Source organism: Curcuma longa, chromosome 11 (genome assembly GCF_044706935.1).
Source record: "Curcuma longa cultivar G26 ecotype Majalengka, Jawa Barat chromosome 11, ITB_CL_G26_1.1, whole genome shotgun sequence".
NCBI lineage: Eukaryota > Viridiplantae > Streptophyta > Magnoliopsida > Zingiberales > Zingiberaceae > Curcuma > Curcuma longa.
In genome coordinates, this window is record NC_133871.1 from 5,715,036 (window position 1) to 5,738,758 (window position 23,723).

The window sequence follows — 23,723 nt, forward strand, 5'->3', positions numbered from 1 at the left end:
TTTGTTGGTATACACTAGTCTCAATTTCCACAAATTTCACTACCAAGGATAATCAATGACAAATGACTAATTATAGATGCATACAACCAGAATGTATTATGAGATAGTAATATTGAACCTTGGTAGACGATATAGATGATAGAAAATCTTCGTCTTCAGAATATATCATGGCGATTTGTTGTCTTCAACAAGTAGTCCACTGTATCTTCCTCAAAGTCCAACCAGCAACAAGTAAACCCTAAACCCTAATGATGTCAGTGAGGAGAAGACCTTCATTAAGCCACCAGTCGACGCAAGATCTCGACCCTCAGTAGTAGACTGAATACGCTTTCCTCCCTCGCGCGACGCAGAGAGGATCACCGGAGGGCCGAGCCGCCTGCGACCGCGAAGGAGATGCGACGCGGAGCGCGGAGGCGGAGTTGGCAAAGGAGCGTCGACGCCGGCTGCGATGGAGAGAGGATGGCGTCGTCGCTCGAGACGGCTGCTAGGGTTTGAGCGACGGACGACTTGCAGGAGGGCGACGGTGACGGGGATACAAACTCCGCAGGACACAAAGGAAGCGGAGCAGAATCGGGAAGGCTTTCGAGCGTAGGAGGCCGATTTTGGGATCTCAGAATCGCCGTGGAGAGCAGACGAGGGAGAGGGAAGCGTGGCGATTTTGAGGTTTGGCCGCGCGATTTGGGAGAGGCGGGATTTTGTAGGGTTTCCTTCGTTTCGCCGGCCACGGTGGACAATGCGTGGACGATGCACAGTGAAACTTCTCGCCACGTCAGATGTCGCGGACGGCTCGCGCAAATCAGTTGCGCAGTATATCATATATATATATATATATATATATATAATATATATATTGTGGTATATATATATATACGACCCGTGCGCACTCCTTCGACTCCTCGGCACTGCCATCGCCGTCGCTTCGCCGTCCGACCACCTTCGAATGTCGTGTCACGCCTGATGGACACGCCACTCACTGGCGCACCGGCCGGCACCGGATTCCGGCCCGATAGTGGTCGGAATCTGATGGATTCCGTCGATATTTGGTCGGAATCAGCTGCTAGTGCCGAGCGACTGATTCTGGCCAAATCGCGGCTGGAATCCGACCAAATTCAGGTCGGAGATTGGTCGAGGAAAGACCTGTGGCCTGCCAAATCGCGGTCAGTTTCCGACCAAATTTTGGCTGGAATCAGCCGTCGATGTTGAGTGGCTGATTCTGATCGAATTCGTCAAATTCTGGCCACTTGTCCATCCTTGCTGATTTTAGAGTTACGGCACTCTTGGCACTCTTCTTCCGCCGATAGCGAATAGGGCACTCTTCCCGTTGGTTTTAAAGGGGCGAAGAACAAGTAAAGATGCGATTTGGACTGCGACTCTGGCTCTAAAGTTGCTGCTCTTGCAAAAGCCGACGGCTAAAATGTCCCTGGTCTCTATGCCACTCACTAAACGCTGCTGATAAAGCTGATGCAAAAGACGCTGACTCATAAAGTTAAAGCTACCTCCTGCAAAAAGCTGCTGCTCCAGCGACGATATTTTCCCCTGCCTCTGCCACTGATAAGAAAGTAGTGTGTCCTTTACCCTGCTTCGATTTCTTTGGGCGATGTCCCGTTAGGATTTCGATTCTGAATCTCGATTATTAATCTTTCAGCGATAACGGAAAAAAGAGTTACTTTTATAGGTTAATCTGTTTGATTGGTGGTTGTTTGAAGCAGAAAAACATGTCGATGGGAAAAGATTGGCCGTCATTGGGTTTACTAAGAGGTAAGCCCTACTAATACTGACCCGATTTTGTTATAGTTAGTAACGTAGCTTCTCCTTGGAAATCCTGTGTCGTCACTGGTCTCTATGCCACTCACTAAACGCTGCTGATAAAGCTGATGCAAAAGACGCTGACTCATAAAGTTAAAGCTGCCTCCTGTAAAAAGCTACTGCTCCAGCGACGATATTTTCCCCTGCCTCTGCCACTGATAAGAAAGTAGTGTGTCCTTTACCCTGCTTCGATTTCTTTGGACGATGTCCCGTTATGGTTTCGATTCTGAATCTCGATTATTAATCTTTCGGCGATAACGGAAAAAAGAGTTACTTTTATAGGTTAATCTGTTTGATTGGTGGTTGTTTGAAGCAGAAAAACATGTCGATGGGAAAAAGATTGGCCGTCAGTGGGTTTACTAAGAGGTAAGCCCTACTAATACTGACCCGATTTTGTTAGAGTTAGTAACGTAGCTTCTCCTTGGAAATCCTGTGTCATCACTGGTCTCTATGCCACTCACTAAACGCTGCTGATAAAGCTGATGCAAAAGACGCTGACTCATAAAGTTAAAGCTGCCTCCTGTAAAAAGCTGCTGCTCCAGCGACGATATTTTCCCCTGCCTCTGCCACTGATAAGAAAGTAGTGTGTCCTTTACCCTGCTTCGATTTCTTTGGGCGATGTCCCGTTATGGTTTCGATTCTGAATCTCGATTATTAATCTTTCGGCGATAACGGAAAAAAGAGTTACTTTTACAGGTTAATCTGTTTGATTGGTGGTTGTTTGAAGCAGAAAAACATGTCGATGGGAAAAGATTGGCCGTCAGTGGGTTTACTAAGAGGTAAGCCCTACTAATACTGACCCGATTTTGTTAGAGTTAGTAACGTAGCTTCTCCTTGGAAATCCTGTGTCATCACTGGTCTCTATGCCACTCACTAAACGCTGCTGATAAAGCTGATGCAAAAGACGCTGACTCATAAAGTTAAAGCTGCCTCCTGTAAAAAGCTACTGCTCCAGCGACGATATTTTCCCCTACCTCTGCCACTGATAAGAAAGTAGTGTGTCCTTTACCCTGCTTCGATTTCTTTGGGCGATGTCCCGTTATGGTTTCGATTCTGAATCTCGATTATTAATCTTTCGGCGATAACGGAAAAAAGAGTTACTTTTACAGGTTAATCTGTTTGATTGGTGGTTGTTTGAAGCAGAAAAACATGTCGATGGGAAAAGATTGGCCGTCAGTGGGTTTACTAAGAGGTAAGCCCTACTAATACTGACCCGATTTTGTTAGAGTTAGTAACGTAGCTTCTCCTTGGAAATCCTGTGTCGTCACTAGTTAAAGTAAAGTAGATATTTGATATGATCCTTTAATAGACGAACCCTTCAATCTTTATCTTTAATTTTATACGTTTTCTTTTAGACTTTTTCTCTCATTTTTAGATAATTTTTTTAAAACAAATTATTAAACTTTGTCTAAATCAGTATTTTTATGTGCCTATTTAAAGTGATGTTATGTAATTTTAAGAAAAAATAAATTATTTTAATTAATCCTTATCAATTTCTTTTTGATATCATCAACCTCCTCCCTCGTCATCTTATTCATCGTAATAATATGTTCATCCATCAAATTTGCCATTGTACTCTTCTTTTTGTTGCCCGTTGATTTTAGAATGGCCGAAGGGCCTTGCCGCTGATTTTAAAGTCGTAGGTGAGAATTAATGTCGATATGGGTCATTGAACAAGGCGTAGGTGAGAATTAATGTCGATATCGATCATTATTAGATGGCACTCTTCTTCTGTCATTATTAGATGGCCCTTCTCCATTAACATGCAATAGGCGTAGGTGAGAATTAATGTCGATATCGGTCAAACTGATCGTCCTTGAAATGATCAGTCCTCGCCCACCCAGGAGAATTAATATCGATATTGGTCATTATTAGATGACACTCTTCTTCTCATTATTAGATGACCCCTTCTCCATTAATATGCAATCGCTGGTTCCCACAAGCATCTGTCACTTCACCACGTCGCTATCGCTCTTTAATGGGAGTCAGATGTCCCTCTTTCTTCTCTCTCCCTTACGGTGAGCCCAGGTCCACTGTTAGGAAGTATACTGAAAAGACTTGTCTTTTGTAATAAACATTTTGAAATAAAGAAATCATGTTTTGGTCAAATGATTGCAATAGGTAAATTTGCAATAAAGTCCTCTTAGTTCACACTGTAGATAACTTGGTGTCTGTGAGACACAGAAGACCATGATTATCAGTCCCCTGTGAATTATAAACTAAGGCTCACAACCAAGATGGTGTTGGACAACCCATCGGGAACGGTTGTAGTGTAATTCGGTTACTGTCTGTCTTGACTGTAGAATTACACTAGTGCACTTTGTGTGCATTGAGTAGGACCATTGAGGTTGTTCAATTTACTCTGACTCACAAATTGAACAAGACCTCTGTTATTAGGAATTATGCACTCTTAATCCCGATGTAATAAATGGGCACCTATAGGTAGTAATTATTGCTTTGATTTACCAAAGGGTGAGATCTTTGCGTCAGATCAATTATTCCCGGTAAGTTGGGTGATGTTGCTATCTATACGGTGTGCCATTAATTACAGAAGGAATCCGTGTCCCAGTAGGGTTGATGATGTCCCCTTGGATAGCTCATAAGGATTGTCAAGTCAAAATCTTGCAAGTGGACTTGGTCCGACTGACAATGAAGGTTGAGTGGTACTATTCAAGGTCCTAGATGTCGATTATTGAGTTGTCAGTGAACTCAGATAATTGACGGACATACGATATCTTAAACACGGGGAGCAATGCATAATATAATAAGAAGGAACCCAAAATGTAATTTGGGGATTAGATTGGTAGTGCAATAATGATCCTCTAGTGGAATGGATCGTTATTGATGGATGTAGGTGTGTATTCGGGGATGAATACGGGATCCGAAACCCATCAGAAGGCCAGATCTAATACCTCCTCGAGGTCCCCGCTGTAGCCTAAAGTCATCTTCAAAAGGATGCAATCAATCGGATGAGATTAGTTCTCAGCCGTCGGATGAGATTGAATCTCGACCGTTGGATGAGATTGGTTCTCAACCGTAGGATGAGTTAATGGATGAGATCAACTTGTATCCGTGGGATTAGATCAAGTTGCATCCATTGGATCGAAATAAATAAAGAGGAATAAAAGAGAATAGATTAGAACCGTTGGATGAGATTAAGTCGTCTCCGATGGACGAGATCTATCCGGTTCGGTTTTAATTCTCTTTGGAAGGAAGAACCGGTTCACGAGGTGAACCAGAGATGGTTCATTGAACCACACGCCCAAAGAGGAATCATGGCCATTGGATCGAAGAGATCAAGTTAAATTAAAAGAGATTATAACGTAGCCGTTAGATGAGATTAAGTTGCATCCGATGGATGAGATCTCTTCGGCTTAAGTTATATTCTTTTAATTATGGAAATAATTCCTTTTAAAAGAATTAATTCATGGAAATAATTCTTTTATATGGCCGGCCATAATTAGATAAAGATGGAAATAATTAATTTTGTTGTTTCCATAAAGATCTAACGGCTAGAAACCAAGCAATCTAATCTAGAGGCCTAGATTTAAGAAATCTTTATAATTGGAAATAATTCATGGAATTAATTCTAATTTAAATTATTTCTTAATGGCTAAGAAAGGGGTGCTTGGTCTTGGGCACAAGGCTATAAAAGGGGGGCTTAAAGGGGTGGGCGGCAACAACAAGAAGAAGAAGAGGAGAGAGGTGGCCGGCGCTCCCTTCTCAAAACCCTAGCCCTCCTCTCTGTTGTGCCGCCGCCCCCTTCCTTCCTCCTTCTTCCTCCTCTTTTATTTCCTTCTTCCACCGCCCCTTCATCTTCTCCTCTTGAGGTGGCCGGACCTCTCCATCAAGAGTGGTGGCCGGACCTAGCAAAAGGAAGAACAAGGTGAAGTTGCAGCGAGAAGGAAGAAAGGAGATCCAAAGTTCTTCATCCAGAAGTTTGCAGTTCCTTTGTTCCTGGAGGAGCGTTGTCCACCCAACGTCCAGGAAGAAGACAGGAATACAGCGGAAGGCAGCGAGGTCGACGAAAAGGTTCTGGTAAATTATTTTAATTTCCGCAAGTTTTAATTTACTAGAAAAATTTAGAAACCGTAGATAATAATTAGGAATCGGCGATCCTGAAAGGATCGATTGATTTTGTCTTCTTCATAGACTTTGTCAATTGATCCAAAGGCGGGATCAAAGTTTTTTTTGTTCTGTGGGGTTCTATGCTCTTCGGAGCGGATAGAATCCGGATCGCAGAACGAGATCCAGATCGCCAACAAATCCCATGGACCTTGACGAAGTCGTCGAAGTCCCGTATCACGGCCGGAGCGGACATGGCGGCGGCTGTTAGGAGGGTTTTGGGTTTTCCACGAGCTTCAAGAAGTCCGCGGCCGTGGACGCATAGAGAAAACAACGAAATCCGACGGCTGAAATCCTCTAATCTGGGTCGATGCTTAAGATCGTGTGGTTGTGGATAGGAGACATAACATTTGAAGTGGATGGAGAATGTGCTGTGATCTCGTGCACTCCAAATTTTAACTACTGTCTTAAAATTACACCTATTCTTTTTATAAATAAAATATATTAATGCATCGGTGAAAAAAAATATAGAACTAATCAAAATGTAATAAATTTCAATGCATAGTTTTGGATTTTATTGAGCAATTTCATTAAGATTTGACATTTCAACCACAAAATTGAAATAATTTCTAATTTATCATATAAGATACTAATGTGGCAGATCCTAAGTCGTCCTACGTGACAACGGAAGTCAAGAAATAAGTCAATGGGACAAGTCAACAGGTTAATGGTCAATTTTAGATGAATTATTATATATGACATCTCATCCTATTAGTAAAATGATATAAATATATTTTGATATATTAAGATAAAATTTTATTGTAAGAACTATGATTTTATAACTATTACACCTATAAATAATTATTATAATCATAATAATTATGATTTTTTAATTGTTACAATAGAATTACGAAATCATAATTGTTATAAAATAAAAATTAAATGGAAAATAATAGTATTGACTAGTACAGGTAAATATACAAGATAAATAAGGTGGGATATATATTTTTTTGATAAAAAATTAAAATAGGATGTGTATTTGAAAAAAATCAGAGGACATTCTTTTTAATTTTTATCCCTGCAAATATTACTGAACTCAAAATAGCCAGTTGACCTCAGAAAGTCAGACCAAATAATTCAGCTTAACCTTTCTATATCAATTTTTTATCCTTTTGTTTTTTTACTCGAACATATCCATGCAAACACTTAATTGAGCTGCCAGGCCAATTTGTTCTCTATCGGTGATGGAGGAATTCAGTCAGCTGTCTCAGATCAATCAGTGGCTCTCCATATGGCCCTGGGCATTCAATGCCTGCCAATGCCATGCACGATAGCTTCGAAGCTTTCCATGAAACGAAGACAAACCTGAGAAGAAGTCGTGGTAGGTAATTTAAGGGCACAAGGAGCATACAGAAACTAGTCAAAGGGAAGAGAGGCGCCGTGCCATGCCATCGGAGCTGGTCTTTTGTCCTCTTCTAAAACATGGAGCAGCAGCTTCCTCAGGCAGGCAAGCATGTGATGTGAGCATGTTCTTAGCTTTTGTATAATCATCTGTCAAACAACTATAAAAGGCCTTGGGATGGATTCGTATTAAGAATCAACAGAGAGAGTTGGCAAAGGAAATGGGGAGGAAGCCGTGCTCTTCGAATGAGGGGATCAATAGAGGGACATGGACTCCTCAAGAAGACGAGGTGCTTGTTTCCTACATATCGACTCATGGGGTGGGCAAATGGGAGTCTCTCCCTAAAAGAGCAGGTCAGTTCAGTTCAGTTCAGTTCCATTAGAGTTGTCTCTCTCAAAAGAAAGTGTTGGATTGGAGAATGCACACAGGGCTTAAGCGTCGTGGGAAGAGCTGCAGACTCCAGTGGCTCAACTACCTGCGGCCGGACATCAAGGAGGCCTTGATCATTAGACTCCACATCATGATGTTCCAACGAGCATTGTAGAGTAGTGATTCCCTTTTGTTTTCCAATTGGAGCCGGCCGCAGGTGGTCTCTGATCGCAGGGCGGTTGCCCGGGCGAACCGACAACGAGATCAAGAACTATGGAACACGACCTTGGTGAAGAAGCTGCAAGGTGAACTGACTCGATCAGATAAGCAAACTGAATCGAATTCTAGCTGCACAGCGACCGAGCCGCCACAGGCTCCAGCCTTTTGTGGTCTGGATGCTCCTCTGATGCTTCCATTGTTGGCCCCAGACGGCTACCCTGGCTCTGCCATGGACATGCTTGCACCGGCATGGCCTTCGGATGCTTGGAAGAGCCAAACATCGATGGCATTGAGATCGAAGAGTTCGGATTTGAATGGCAAAGAGGCTGTCAGGGTCTTGAACACCCGATGACTAGTGAAGGAGCAACGATCGGCAATTGGGTGGAAAGTGATGATCCTCCTCAACCAGACAGCGCACTGATGCCCAGCTTTTCGTTCCTATCTTAGACGACAAAACTCCTATGCAGTTCTGTGTGAAAGTCCTCTGTGCAGCCGCAAAATTCTGCCTGAAAGCTCTCGGATCATCACGCGTCGACGAATTCGATCACCGTACATGGGGCTTTCACACGGAAATTGAGTGCCAATTTGCTCTTCTAGTTAGTTAGTTAGTTAGTTAGGTGAGAATGTGCAAGATGAAGTGAGGAACATAGATTGAGAAGAATAAATAAAAAGAGTTTCTAATAACTCACTCGTCAAAAATGAATTTTTTAAAAACTAGTGTATTATTAATAAACTCATAAGTATCTAATAAACTCATTTACCGTTAAACCAAATGATTATTTAGGATTTAAGTGAACAAAGGCCTCTCTCTCTTATCCCATCAAGGCAGAGGATTCACACACGCAAAATGCAAGGGGACAAAGGCCTCTCTCTCTCTCTCCCTCGTATGTGAATTCCTTCCAGACTTGACTAAATCGCCGATATCATCGACATTTTCGCTCATCGGCTTCAACGTCTCCTTCCTCTCGCCGCTGCCCTTCGCGTCTCTGAGGTATGTATGCCTCACGACACCGATCTGGCAGGAAAAAGATCCCCCTTTCCTTTGGGAAGTGTTATCGCTCAAAGATCTCTTTTTCATGCGTTTTGTTGCATCATAGATCTATCTTACCGAGCTTTCTTTTGAGCCATGGTTGAATTTGGTACGATCTGGTTCCCTGGTTTTATTTTCTCCTCCGCATGGCTGCTGCCTTTCGGTTCTCCTCCTTCGATTATCGTCTTGATTGTTCGAAAGAAGAAGCATCTTGTGTGGCATTGACTTTTGAAATGGAGCTGCCATAGCAACTATTTCTCCTCCCCAGTCGGTGTCTCGTGCCCTAGTAAACCCTAGCAAGTATCCGATACGTGCCCTTCGCTGTCCGTTTCCTTTCATCTCACAGCGGAAATCGATTCAGATTTCGTCTCATTCCTTCCGTATCATGAAAAAAAAATGCTCTTTCTTTGGCCTTTTCATTTAATTTGAAGTCTTCTCATTTTGCAGGGCTTCTGGCGACAAAGACAAAAGGCGATGCTGGAGATGGATACCTTGGTCATCGGCAATGGAAGTCAAATCGAGAGCAAACTCTTGGGGGCCTTGCAAAGGAACTTCCTCCAGGTGCAGAGCATTCTGGATCAGAACAGGCTCCTGATCAACGAGATCAACCAAAACCACGAGTCCAGAATCCCCGACAACCTCAGCCGCAACGTCGGTCTCATCCGAGAGCTCAACGACAACATCCGCCGCATCGTCGATCTCTACGGCAATCTCTCCGTCTCATTCGCTGACTCCAAGGACGCAGACTCTGATGGAAAGCGCGGCCACAAGAGGAACAGACCGGCGTAAAGAATCATTCAAATTACCTAGAGAGAGAGCGAGAGAGAGGAGGGAGAAGAGAATGAGACAGCTTACACTTGTTGATCAGCTTGCAGATTAAAATAAACGGTGATTTATTTCTTACATTGTTGTGATCATCACGTTGTTCGTCTTCTAAATGCAAGAGTTTACTGCAATCTACATCTCAAATTTCATTCTAACCAAAGCAGCATCATTGTGATGCCACAGTGCCTTCAATAAGGGCAGCAAATTTCACCTTCCAGTCTGTAACCTTTTCTTCCCCATTTACCACCTGCACAATATCACTATATCAGCACTACTCCATATCAGTGTTGCAGAAACACATGATGATTCTTCAGTTTTATGAGGTTAAATACATCTTCAAACTTAGCTTACTTCGAATATTAGGCCTTCCTCTGGTGGCGACTCAAGTGCCTCCACACAAATTACTGCTGCATCCTCTTTACTCAGACTTCCTTTTGCTGCATCACCCTACATTTGGTGCCGCACATGCTCGTGAGAATGATTCAATAAATTGTCTCAAAAAATGCCTACATTATCAGCTATGAATGTCCTGGTTGCTGATTCAAATTATTCTTCAGTACCTTGCTGAAGCTGAAACCTTGATCGCCACTAGGAACACTCTGCAGCAAGCCAGTTTTTATTATTGTGTATGGAACGCCAGCCGTTATCACAGCCGTTTCATCTCTATCAGACAGCTTTCCGGCTTTGCTATTCATAATTGCTTGAAATCCGCCGCTTCCATTATAATAGGCCAACTGCAATCTGATCATAATTCATGCTTGAAGACCATGACAAGAGATTAAAAAAAATTGAGAATTTGCTCCATGAAAAACTAGAGGACCTGAGATAGGAAGAACAATGTGGTTTACACCTTTTGTCCGAGCTACATCAGAGAATCAAATACCTTCAAGTCTATCTTTTCTATGGCAAAAACAAAAGTCAGAATTTAGACATGTGGAAGATAGACAGAATCAAAGTACACATCAGAATTCAAAATACATACATTTGATGCACAAATGATGGCACGAACACCTCTGAGAGTCTTTGTGAGGAAGGTCTTGTCATTCAGATCTCCAACCAATGACTACATAAAGCAAAGGATCCAAAGAATCCACTCTAGAGAAATATGATCGGTCCTATCATAATTGTGCAGGTGCTTACCTCCACATAAGTTCCAAAGGCAGAAGCAGCAGCTCGTTTATCCTTAACTATTGCTTTTATCCGGACACGCTTAAGAATCAATGAAAGAATTACCATCTGGTTTAAGTATAAACCACAGAAGAAATAGTAAACCGAAGAAACTAACAGATTGGCTATGCCTAGATTGATTAGAAATCAAAGCTTGATGTGAATTCACACGCAAGTTTCAGGAAATAATTGTTTGTTTTCTATCAAAGAAGAAGACGAAGAAGCAAATTTGACTAATATTGGATATTGATAAATGAAAGAACTAGCAAACTTTTAGCATTGAAATACAACGTGAACAAAAGGAAAATTATCTATTTAGGTCAGAAAGGCCTCACCTGACCAATTTCGCTTTCACCATCAGTGACCAGCATAGCATCGCGTATTTCTTCGATCTCTAGTAGCCATCAAGGTAAAAAGTTAATAAAATCGATCACAAATACTAAACAGTAACGAAAAAGATACAAGTTATAGTATGCATAAATTTCATACTACCTGAAGATTCATCCTCATCCTCCAGATCACCATCCTTAGGAAGCAAATCAGGCGCTCCATACAACCTCCTCTCTCCCGCATCTTCTGAGTCGGGTAATGTTATGAATCTTTTCCTTCTTCTAGGCCACATAACTTCAACAAAATTAGGCGAAGTTATGAGATCCTTAGGCCTAAGTCGAACTGAAGATGAATTGAGAGATCTGATCAGTGAAACTGATGCCGATCAAAAATGGAACAATTGAATTTTCTGAGTTTTTGAATGTGATGGCACGTAAAAACAAGGTCAGATTTCACTTTATGCGTTTTTTTTTTGTTTCATAGTGTTCTAATAAATAGTTCATAAGTTTTATTTAATTATCATATTTTAACCAAAATGATGCATTCACTATATTTTGCTTTTGAATGAAGGGTGGGGATTCTGAGGAGTTGATGGCCGCATTCAAAGAGTTTGAAATCGACTCAAACGGGTTCATTTCTGCCGAAGAGGTATCATATATTCCCAATATTTGAATCCACAACGTGATTACTAGAGAACTCTGAGGCTGCTCATCGAATGACAATTACCTTGTATCAGACTCTTGTCGAATCTTGAAATAGAGTTTATATAATACTGTTTTCCTTTTTCTACATTTGCAGATCCGCCAGGGCCATAAATTGACGGACAGGGAGATCGACGCTATGATAGCAGAAGCAGACACTGACGACGATGGACAAGTGAACTATCAGAAGTTTGTGCGGGTGATGTTGCCCAAGTAATACTCGCATCAGTTTATGGAGGCACTCTACCAACTACTTTGCTTGTTAGAAACTGTTCTGCGGCACAATCATGGCTAACTATTCTATTTGTTAGAAACTGTTCTGCGCCACAATCATGACTAACTACTCTGCTTGTTAGAAACTGTTTTGCGCCACAATCATGGCTAACTACTCTGTTTGTTAGAAACTATTCTGCGCCACAACCAACTACTCTGCTTGTTAGAAACTGTTCTAACAAACAGAGTAGTTGGTTGTGGCGCAGAACAGTTTCTAACAAACAGAGTAGTTAGCCATGATTGTAGTGCAGACCAGTTTCTAACAAGCAGAATAGTTAGCTATGATTGTGGCGCAGAACAGTTTCTAACAAACAGAATAGTTAGCCATGATTGTGCCGCAGAACAGTTTCTAACAAGCAAAGTAGTTGGTAGAGTGCCTTTATAAACTGATGCGAGTATTACTTGGACAACATCACCCGCACAAACTCCTGATAGTTCACTTGTCCATCGCCGTCCGTGTCTGCTTCTGCTATCATAGCGTCGATCTCCCTGTTCGTCAATTTATGGTCTGGCGGATCTGCAAATGTAAAAAAAGGAAAGCAGTATTATATAAACTCTATTTCAAGATTCGACAAGAGTCTGATACAAGGTAATTGTCATTCGATGAGCAGCCTCAGAGTTCTCTAGTAATCACGTTGTGAATTCAAATATTGAAAATATATGGTACCTCTTCGGCAGAAATGAACTCGTTTGAGTCCATTTCAAACTCTTTGAATGCGGCCATCAACTCCTCCTCAGAATCCCCACCCTTCATTCAAGAGCAAAATATAGTGAATGCATCATTTTGGTTAAAATATGATAATTAAATAAAACTTATGAACTATTTATTAAAACACTATGAAACAAAAAAAAATAAAAACACATAAAGTGAAATCTGACCTTGTTTTTACGTGCCATCACATTCAAGAACTCAGAAAATTCAATTGTTCCATTTTGGTCGACATCAGTTTCACTGATCAGATCTCTCAATTCATCTTCAGTTCGACTTAGGCCTAAGGATCTCATAACTTCGCCTAATTCTGTTGATGTTATGTGGCCTAGAAGAAGGAAAAGATTCATAACATTACCCGACCCAGAAGATGCGGGAGTGAGGAGAAAGGATACCGTCTCCATCCTTGTCGAAGAAGTTGAATTTCTCCTTCATCTCAGCAACATCCTCCCTCGTCATCTTATGCGCCGCAATAATCTGCTCCTCCGTCAAGTTCTCCATTGCCTTGCACAGGGCGCTGCAATTTTTGGTCCGCTGGTTTTAAAGTGGCCGAACAGGGTGAGCTGTTAAAGCTGCTGAAGTTGTTAAAGCTAACTCTGTTGAAGCTGCCGAAGTTGCTAAAGTTAAAGCTGCTAAAGCTGACATTGTTAAAGCTGCTAAAGCTGAGCTGCTAAAGACTGTTATCTACCAAGGCAAGGCCAAAACCAAGAAGCCCCTCATGGTCATCTCAAGACGAAAATTCTGGTCAAAGGCTTGAAGCTAAACTTGTAGCAGCTAAGCAGAAGAGGTGATCATCTAGTCCCAGCATTTATTAAAATTATAACTGGCTGCATTTACTAAATTATTATTCGCATAGTTTATAATAGGATAAATTGTCAAATCTATCATGTTCTTTACAATTTTTAGCAAATGTATCACGTACTTATATATATATATTTTTATAACAAAACTACTTTGAAAAACAAGACCTTGAGGCATTATTCAAAATGGTAACAAATTTATCATGCTGTAAATTTCTATCAAGAATCCAAATTGATGACGTGTCCGCATGCCAAATCATCCATTTTTCTTGTGTTGGTTCCCACATTTGATATTATGCCACATTATAGCCCTAATTAAATCATGACACATTGGTTAACACATTTGATGTTTTCCCACATTATAGCACGAATTAAATCAGTTGTCATGTTTTTTTTTACTGTAAACCGTAATTCCTTCTCTTTTATGTATGTGATATATTTATTAAATTTGTAAGAAGATCATAGATTTTTCAACTAACCCTATTATATTTATATTACTATGAGATTTTCTCTAACATATTTGTTAACATATCTAAGGAGGGAGAGCTTTGGCACAACGGTAAAGTTGCTACTATGTGATTTGGTGGTCACGAATTCGAGTTACAAAAAGAGTCTTGCAATGTTGGATAAGATTGCGTACACCGGATTGCCCTTTTACTTGTTAATATGTCTAATCATTCTGAATTCTCCTAGCTCAGGAATAGTCATTTTAGTATGTATATTTAAAAAATCTGATGAGGTTTAGTAAGGTTTAAGCATTGGTTTATGATTTGGAGTCATTTATCTTTTTCTATTTGATGTCGAAAGTGAAGACTTGGTTTCTTCTTGGATTGAACAGGTGTTATCATAAAGCAAATGATCCAAAGAATCCACTCTAGATAAATATGATCGGTGCTATCATAATTGTGCAGGTGCTTACCTCAACATAAGTTCCAAAGGCAGAAGCAGCAGCTCGTTTATCCTTAACTATTGCTTTTATCTGGACACACTTAAGAATCAATGAAAGAATTACCATCTGGTTTAAGTATAAACCACAGAAGAATTAGTAACCCGAAGAAACTAACATATTGGCTATGCCTAGATTGGTTAGAAATCAAAGCTTGATGTGAATTCACACGCAAGTTCCAGGAAATAATTGTTTGTTTTCTATCAAAGAAGAAGACGAAGAAGCAAATTTGACTAACATTGGATATTGATAAATGAAAGAACTAGCAAACTTTTAGCATTGAAATACAGCGTGAACAAAAGGAAAATTATCTATTTAGGTCAGAAAGGCCTCACCTGACCAATTTCGCTTTCACCATCAGTGACTAGCACAGTATCACGTATTTCTTCGATCTCTAGTAGCCATCAAGGTAAAGTTAATAAAATCAATCTCAAATACTAAGCAGTAACGAAAAAGATTTATAGTATGCATAAATTTCATACTACCTAAAGATTCATCCTCATCCTTCAGATCAACATGCTTAGGAAGCAAATCAGGCGCTCCATACCACTTCCTCAACTTAGGCCCGCCTTGAAAAATAAGGTTAATCTTTTCAGATCAAAGGTGCGCATATAAACCTATGAATCTGAGACAATTTGTCAGAAAAGTTTTATTCCGCGATCAAGTGAGAAAAGAGACAATCCTACCCAAGATACAAACATCTTTCTCAAATCAAGAAAAACCATGTCCGGACGAAATTGCATCACAATACTTACCTTCTATGTAGTCGAGGAGTTGATCGGCGAAGTTGGCTTCTTTCTTCTTGGAGCAGCGGCACGCCAGCGGGCCGGCCGAGGGGTTTTCCTCAGGAAGGAGGGCGTAAGGGAATAAAATGATTGAGATGATGAGAGATAAAGGACGAGACGAGGCAGTGAGCAGGACTGCGCCGCCGGCAGCCTTGATATTCTTCTCCGCGATCTTCGACACGAGCTTGGCCTTCACGACGATGGGGCGGGACGGGGGAAGTGACCCCTTGCCGAGCACCTTGAAGTACCCGAACTGGGTGACGTCGATCAGCGGCGCGGAGGCGCCCTTGGCGGCGGCGTCCTTGACGTCCTCAGGGACGAGCGACCAGAGGGTGTGGACGTTGACGATGGGGCAGTGGAACTTGTTGCGGAGGCGATGGAAGTAGCGCATGCCGACCTTCCCGAAGTACCCCGGGTGGTACTTGTCGAAGAGGATACGGTGGTGGTGCATGCCTCCGGCGTTCCCGCGGCCTCCCGGATGCTTCTGGTGCTTCCCGATGCGTCCGTGGCCGGTGCTCACGTGGCCCCGCTTCTTCCGGTTCTTCTTCAAGCGGGTCGTCATCGTCGTCGGCTGCTGGCCGCTGCTAGGGTTTCGAATGAGGCGAGGCGAGACGGTTTTATATGGTACGATGATGAGATCAGGCCGTCCGATTCGTTTACGAACGGTTAAATGATGTTGATCGGCCTTTTAAGGGGCTTAATTGTCTGATCGTATGGCCCATTTAGGGCCCAATTAAACTACCAACCCAATGAGGAGCATGATATTTATATAAAACTGTACTTATTTTTTTTCTAAAGAATCTTTTTGATCATAAAACTTACTTTTTTCTAAAGAATATTTTTGATAATAAAATCTATCCAATTAATCTCGAAGATTATTGATCTGATTTAATAAAAATTTGTCATAATTATCAGAATAAATTTTAAAGTGCAACATGATCTAAGTGATTCGAAAGGTGAATTTTTAAAGAAGCTTCAATGAGAATCGTTGATGGTTAAGGATTGCAAATTCAAGGCTTCGAGTTGATATTTATTAAATATATTGGAGGAAATAAATTAAAAAGTTATAATTAACCACTATAGAAGGTATTGTCTCAGTCAGATTCAATCTTTATCACTTTAATAAATCTGTCCTATAATAGACAATTCAACCATATTCCAAAGTTTATTTTTTAATACAAATTTTAGCTGAGTTGATATTATGATATATTTGTCCTTTGGCCATCTGCAACGCGTGTTCATCGCGAATTCAACGGCCGTGTTATAATGCCCTACCCCAATGTAGGGCGTTAAAAACCTTTAACGTGTTCAAACTCTTGAACGTGTTAAAGGGTTGGGCGGGGTGGGCCACGCTGGGCCACCCCGCATGCTTTTTTTTATTTTTTATTTGTTTATTTATTTAGTTTTTAAATATATTTATTAAATGGTTAATTTTAATGGCTATTAACAATTAGTTTTAAATTTTATTAAAAAATTATAAATTTTAAAAGGAAGGTGGATGGATGGTGGGATCTATAAATAATGAATATTAATGTTAATAGGAATGTGGTGAAAAAGATATAGTGTTATAATGAGTATGTGACAGTGGACCCCATGAATTTTAATGAGATAGAAGACGTTATAATGCCCTTGCATTGTGGATGCCCTCAGATTTACCTAAATATTTGCTGATCACACAACCGAGACAAAAGAATTAGCAAGATATCATTAAGAAATCTTGCATTAGATTCTGTAAATCTTATGATATATTTTGCTAGATTTCATGGGTTTTTAAACTGATTATGTCTTTTTTTTTTTACTATACAAATCAATATCCAACGATGGCATGAAAACCTTCAATCAATCAAATCAAACTCCCACTGCCTGAGCCTTTTAGCTAAAGCTCAAATGCGGTTGGCTAGATTGGATGAGCTACGACAAGCTGCTAAATGTGGTGTAAAGATGCGTTTTGAGAAGGAACTCGAAGAGCTTGGCACTAGAGTTGAATCCCGAGTACAACAAGCTGAGGAGAACCGCATGCATGCGCCTTCTTAAGGCCCATATGCAAAGAAAAGCAGCCATTTGTGAGGTGAGAGAATTGCCAGATCTGTATCACAACGAATCATTGGAGAAAATAGATATAAGGAATAATGTGTGCGCTCTGCAATCTTCCAGAAGCGTGCTGCTGCTGAGAAAAAATTAACGAATGGGATTGTTAGAAGCAGAAATTAAAAAGAAGAGCTCATGCTAGAGTAGTCCAAGCACGCAAAGTGGCTAAAATAAAATTGTGCACCACCGAAGAGAAACTGAAAGGAAAAGAATGAAAGAGCAATTAGAGAACAGGCTCCAAAAGGTTTCCTTATATTGTTATCTTACTGTATTAATAATCTGCATGCCAATCATTTTGGGCTTCACAGTTAGCTGTAGTTAACTGTCAAGCATTTTTGTAGTAAAAATCAAATTCTTCCTTGTAGTACTTTGATCCACTCATCATGTGATTATTGTTCAAGCTATTTCCTTTATGGTTTAATCACTGATATTTTCTCTGACTTAGGCAAGGAGACAAAAAGGGCAGAATATCTGAAACAAAGAGGTAGTCCTCACATCTCTGCACGGGTCAATTTGATCAGACATGGAGAATTTCTTTCGAAAAAACTAGCTAGGTGATTTTTCTTTTTTGGTTATATATATGTGCATGTCTATATGCTTGAATCTTTTTGTTTCACATTGTTAATTGAATGTATAGGTGTTGGCGACGATTTGTGAGATCAAGGAGGACCACGTTGGCTTTGGCTAAAGCATATCATGCCTTGAAATTAAATGAAAAATCCATTAGTGTTATGCCATTTGAGCAAGTTGCTCTTTTGATTGAATCTAGCGCAACACTTCAAACAGCAAAGGCTTTACTTGATCGGTTGGAGAGTCGATTTTCACTATTGCTGTCATCTGGCCCTGTCAAGCATTGAGAACATTGATCATCTGCTTAAGCGCCTAGCATCTCCTAATAGAAAATTTCCGTCTAGCAGAGTGTCAAAACAAAGAGGTGCAGCAAGACGAGAGTCTGTCAAAGGACCTAAAAGTGACAGAAATATGTCCAGGTATCCAGTCAGAGTAGTGCTTTGTGCTTACATGATATTGGAACACCCCAATGCTGTTTTCAGCGGTCAAGGGGAGCGCGAAGTTGTCTTGAGGCAGTCAGCCATAAACTTCATCCGAGAATTTGAGTTGTTAGTCAATATCATATTGAATGGTCCAAATAGAGCCCACTCATTAACACCATCTGCACCAGTTACTATGTCTTTGGAACATCTTAAAGAGACATCTTCCAATTTGCCTATGGAACAAAACTTCAGATGCCAGCTGAGATCATTTGACTCAGCATGGTGTTCTTACCTATACAGGTTTGTTGTATGGAAGGCAAAAGATGCTAGATCTCTGGAGGAAGATCTCATAAGAGCTGCTTGTCAAATGGAACTGTCAATGATGCAGACATGCAGGATGACTGCACCAGGAAAGACATCTGACCTTAGTCATGATATGATGGCCATACAAAGACAGGTTTGTTTGCTCTTAAATGTCAGTTATTATCTGAACTTGATTTCAAAGAGCAGAAGGCTTACTGTAAAAAGATAGTTGATAAATGAATATTCACACCTTGAACTTATTGGATACTGTGTAGATCAAATTCAAAATTTAATTGGTGTCATAAAACCATTTGTTTTGTTGCTATTCACTGATTTCTGAATACATTTCTTGTGATTTTAGGTTATTGAAGATCAGAAACTTCTAAGAGAGAAAGTTCTGCACCTGAGTGGCAATGCTGGTCTTGAGAGAATGGAATCTTCTTTGTCTGACATGCGAACAAAATTTTTTGAAGCAAAAGAGAATGGCAGTCCTTTAGCAAACCCTGTTGCTCATATATCATCACCCTATGGTCTCTGATCCTTCTGCAATACAGTTGGATTCTGTTCCAAACAATCAGAATGTTGAGGCTTCTCGGAGATCAAACAATGTAGTTCGTTCTCTGTTTGGGGTTTCATCATCCGCTCAGCCAAAAATTGATTCAGAAGATCCACATCATACAGATGTTCAATCAAGCTCTGTAAGAGGCATGCAGTTACCAACTGAGAATGAACTTCTTGTGAATGAGATAATGCATTGGAACCTTAGGCAATTATCTAGTGATTTTGACATGGTCAAAGCTGAAGAGCTCAGTATCAAGGTATTTAAGGTCCTTTTTGTTGCTCACATGTACTATGATACATTTGAATCCATGCCTGCATCTGCTTGATTGTCCATTCAGATGGATCCTGAATTCCTTTGTCTTTCTTGATCTATTTGGTAGGTTAAAGAGACGATGGAAAAGGCATTTTGGGATGAAATACTGGATTCTTTGCAGGGAGTCAAACCTGATTACAGTAGATTACTATCCCTTCTGAAGGAAGTCCGGGATGAATTATGTGATTTGGCTCCACAGAAATGGAAGGCAGATATCATCAACAGTATCGACCTTGATATTTTATCTCAGGTAAATCCATACTCCACTTTGTTATCTGTTTTATAGCATTCATCTCCCACACTTTAGATTGTCTCCCACTTATTTGTTCACTGTAATCTTTGATCCCTTGCCATGAAATCTAATCACAAGCTTACAACATTTGATATTATGTTTAAGGTTCTCGAGTCAGGCACTCCTGACACAGACTATCTTGGAAATATTCTAGAGTATGTGCTAGCCATGCCGCAAAAATTATCTGCTCCTGCAAATGAAGATAGCATGAAAAAGGACCACCAAATTTTGTTAAATAGATTGGCGGGCATTGCTGAATCAAATGACAAACAAAGCAAATCTTCCATTGTTGCTGCAGTGGAGGGCCTGCGCTTTATTTTGGAGCAAATACAGGTTCGATATTTGTTTTGTTCAGAACATCAGAGGTCGGACATTTTATTAGACGACCAAAATATTTGTTTTTTGTTTCTGCCTAGGTTCACTCTATAAATGTACGAGTAGAGGGAGAAATTTAGATCTCCTACAAATTGACCCCTATCTCAAGTTGATTTGTAGAATGTGACAAAAATTTTCAGCATCGCGAATTTCTTGTAGAGACGTAGCTTTAAATGGGACTGTGTAGACTGTGTAAACTACTATTCTCTTATGTCTAGAAAAAATAATTAAACTATTTTTTCTGTTAACAGACATTGAAGAAGGAAGTCAGCTTTGCACGAAGAAAATTGATGGAACCGATTATTAAGGGATCAGGGCCTGGAATTGGAATATTTGCAGAAAGCATTTACTGATCGATTTGGATATCCTAATTCTGCTTCTAACACCATTCCACTAACTCGTCAATGGCTAGACTCCACAAGCAACAGCTAGCTCAACAGAAGAATGGACCGAGCATATTGATGTCTGTACTGCTCTTTCAGCAAGTCATGTGAGTTCCATTCTCATAAAATAGTTATGTCATGCCTTTCAAAATGAATTATGGTGTAAATGTTTTCAACATGCTCAATCCCAGGGTCTTCCTACTGCTGCCCTCCGGACTGGTGGTGCTGGCTTTGCAGCATTAACAAGACGTCAACAGGATTCTCATCTTACAGATTCAGGTAGAAAACTTTTTGTTGCATTGACTTCTATTGTGATGGTGGCCAAGATTCTATTTTCTTGGTCTGTGTAAGTCCTGCTACCTCGATATCTGCTGATTCCGCTTCCTGCAGGCGATGACGAATTACTGCCAGAATGCAGTGGAGAAAAGGTGGACAAATTGTTAAGGCTTGGGTTGGTAAAGCTTGCCAGCGTAGTAGAGGGGTTGACAATGGAGACACTTCCTGAAACTCTTAATCTTAATGTATCAAGACTGAGGTCTGTACAAAGCCAATTTCAACAAATTATTGTCACAGCGCGCGACAAGGTAATTAATTTTGCTCTGGTCCTTGGCCGGTGTGTTAGTTTCGGTAAACAAAACGTCGTTATTCAAGCATTGGTGATGTTCATGCAGCATCTTGGTACTCCGACAATTTCTTCTCACCGAGGGATCTGTTACACCGGCAGAGCTGGAATCAAACACTGCAAGGGAGCTGTCCGAGTTCTTGAAGACTTCACCTGATGTGAGCATTCAGACAATCACTGAGATCCTGATGAGCGCATGTAGCTCGATCGGGAAACCATGAGAGCAGGAAGGAAATGGTAGCAAGAATGCTCACAAAAAGTTTGCAGAACGGCGATGCTGTGTTTGAGAAAGTGTCCAAGTCTTGTTTATGTGGCCCTGCGAGGAGTGGTTCTGGGGGGAAATGGAGAAGTAGGCCGGTTATTTTTAGCTCTCTCCGCCGTGCCCTAGCACATGGTACATGATGCTTTAGTTAAGTATAGCTTTATTTTTACGCAAAACAACCAAATCAGCGACTGGTCTGAGGGTTATGGCCGTGAATTCAAGTGTGGTGTACATAATTGTATAAAGGATAAAATTAAAGAATGATATTATATATGCTTGTGGGGGGGCCATTAAGAATGGCTTCGCCAAATTAATTGTTTATTAAAATTTTATATTATTTTTACAACTTGTGGCATATATATATATATATGTAATATTAAAGCCTTTTGCAGTCTAATAGCTTTATTTTGGAGGTCTGGTTATTTGCATTTGATAATTAAGTTTGTTGTATTATGATATCATTTTTAGATCAACAAATAAAGAATTTTTTAATGAGTTCATTGCTTAGGTGGAAAGTAAAAAAAAGTGAAAGGATACATACTAGTATTAGGATGTATGAAACATGAAGAATATTAAGGAGGTGCCAATTCCAACGGCTACTAGTACCTAGTATTAGAATGGACCATGATGTGGAAGGGGAAAAAATAGATCCTAAATTTTATAGAAGTGTCATAGGTGTTTTATTCTACGCCACTATTAAGAGATTTGATATATCTGTAATAGATATGCACGTAAAATTTCAATTTTGTACAATATAATGCAATATAATTACACTTGATTGCTACTAAAAGGATTTTAGGATATCTCAAGAGTACTTTTAATTTAAGTCTTTGAATTTAGTTGTTTCTTAGTGAGTTGGAGTACTCGATTATAAATTTTTTTTAAAGACTTTTGGTATCTAAGGATTCATATCAAGTAAATCTAAGAAGTGAGATAACTTAATTTTAACGTAGCATCTCAGAGTCATTAGTTGTTCATACAACGCATGCATATGTTGTGTGAGTTTTGAACTTGCCTCCAGGACATGGTTGAGTTGATTAGTGCGGAGCAGACTTATTGAAGTGTGCAATGGTCAAATCTTGACGAAGTCGAAGTAATGCCCTCCTTTATAGTGACCAACTGTAACTTCCTGATTTACCTCCTCATAGATGATCGTGGGTCGACCGTGTAGAGTCACTGGGATTACAGATTCTACCTTTGCTAAAATGAGTTTTCTAGGGACAGGTCAATTTCTTAGTTCTTTTGTAATGAGTTAGAGCAATCAAAAATGATATTATATAACACTTTCTTGACCAAGTGTCGGGTGTGAGTGTGTAATAAGATTGCTTTTAGATGATGCACATACTTGAGATTACAAACTTGAGTTAAAAATATTCAAATCTCGTGACAATGTAAACACGATCAATCTATTAAGAATATATCTATTATTTTAGAATGAGTCATATGTGTTATCTTGTTTGGGAGAAAGGAAAAAAAATGAAAGTTAAATGTATAAAATTATAAAAATACCCTTACTTCTTAAAATAAATCTACATGTGAAAAAAATATGTATAGTTTATTAAATCAATATAAGATTTTTCTTGTCAAAACTATATTGTGAGATCAACTAAAATAAATATTTACGACTTAAATAAATAAAAAAATTTAAAAAATAATGAGTAGACATACTTATAATATTTAGATATATAGAATTTGTATACTTTAGTACGACAAATGATAAATCAGTATTTTTACGTATATTTTTATAAAAATTTATTGATGTAAGAAATGAGTGAAAAGAAGTGTTCAATTTGAGAAATTTAAAAATTTTAAATTAAATAAATTATTTGAGAATTGATATGTTAAAATAGGAATAAAATTGAAACAAATAATATTTAGATTTACCTCATCCTTACTTACACTTCAAATTGGAGTTTAAGTAAATCTTTCTTTTCATAGATAAAGAAAGTGAAGAGTTACCCTTCCTTACTCTTCTTCCCTCGCTCAGGGTTTAAAAATTTCTCTCTTATTTACATTTCTTTCCCCTGCCCTCACCTCCTCCCAAACAAACTAACTCCCAATCCATACCGATGGTATTTCCAAAAGGAAGTACAGGAGAAACTAAA

The 23,723-nt window shown here is 39.8% G+C and overlaps 2 protein-coding genes and 2 pseudogenes across 2 annotated transcripts; 3 read left to right on the forward strand and 1 right to left on the reverse strand.

Moving 5' to 3' along the window:
• Nucleotides 1-7,377: 7,377 nt before the first annotated feature.
• Nucleotides 7,378-8,308, forward strand: LOC141837900 (transcription factor MYB1-like; annotated as a pseudogene).
• A 385-nt stretch (nucleotides 8,309-8,693) lies between these two features.
• On the forward strand, nucleotides 8,694-9,680 carry LOC141839995 (protein ELF4-LIKE 3-like). The gene is made up of 2 exons (XM_074727865.1): nucleotides 8,694-8,852; nucleotides 9,339-9,680. The coding sequence occupies exon 2, from the start codon at nucleotides 9,366-9,368 to the stop codon at nucleotides 9,678-9,680; it is 315 nt and encodes a 104-aa protein (XP_074583966.1). The 5' UTR covers nucleotides 8,694-8,852; nucleotides 9,339-9,365.
• A 68-nt stretch (nucleotides 9,681-9,748) lies between these two features.
• Nucleotides 9,749-16,003, reverse strand: LOC141837018 (uncharacterized). Its single transcript, XM_074724506.1, has 15 exons — nucleotides 15,398-16,003; nucleotides 15,128-15,211; nucleotides 14,978-15,036; nucleotides 14,616-14,711; nucleotides 13,255-13,430; nucleotides 13,067-13,139; nucleotides 12,855-12,935; nucleotides 11,376-11,598; nucleotides 11,219-11,277; nucleotides 10,857-10,952; nucleotides 10,699-10,779; nucleotides 10,583-10,611; nucleotides 10,277-10,457; nucleotides 10,068-10,163; nucleotides 9,749-9,963 (listed from the first exon to the last, which is right to left on the reverse strand). The coding sequence occupies exons 1-15, from the start codon at nucleotides 15,987-15,989 to the stop codon at nucleotides 9,883-9,885; spliced, it is 2,007 nt and encodes a 668-aa protein (XP_074580607.1). The 5' UTR covers nucleotides 15,990-16,003; the 3' UTR covers nucleotides 9,749-9,882.
• Nucleotides 16,004-17,314: 1,311 nt separating this feature from the next.
• Nucleotides 17,315-21,513, forward strand: LOC141837019 (uncharacterized; annotated as a pseudogene).
• Nucleotides 21,514-23,723: the final 2,210 nt, after the last annotated feature.

Bases quoted from the DNA above. Each gene is read 5' to 3' on its own strand.
- LOC141839995 (XM_074727865.1), top strand. From the start codon at position 9,366: ATGCTGGAGATGGATACCTTGGTCATCGGCAATGGAAGTCAAATCGAG.
- LOC141837018 (XM_074724506.1), bottom strand. From the start codon at position 15,989: ATGACGACCCGCTTGAAGAAGAACCGGAAGAAGCGGGGCCACGTGAGC. The intron at 10,780-10,856 runs GTAAGCACCTGC...TGCTTTATGTAG, and splicing joins CCTTTGGAACTTATGTGGAG to TCATTGGTTGGAGATCTGAA. The intron at 9,964-10,067 runs GTAAGCTAAGTT...GATATTGTGCAG, and splicing joins AGGAAGGCCTAATATTCGAA to GTGGTAAATGGGGAAGAAAA.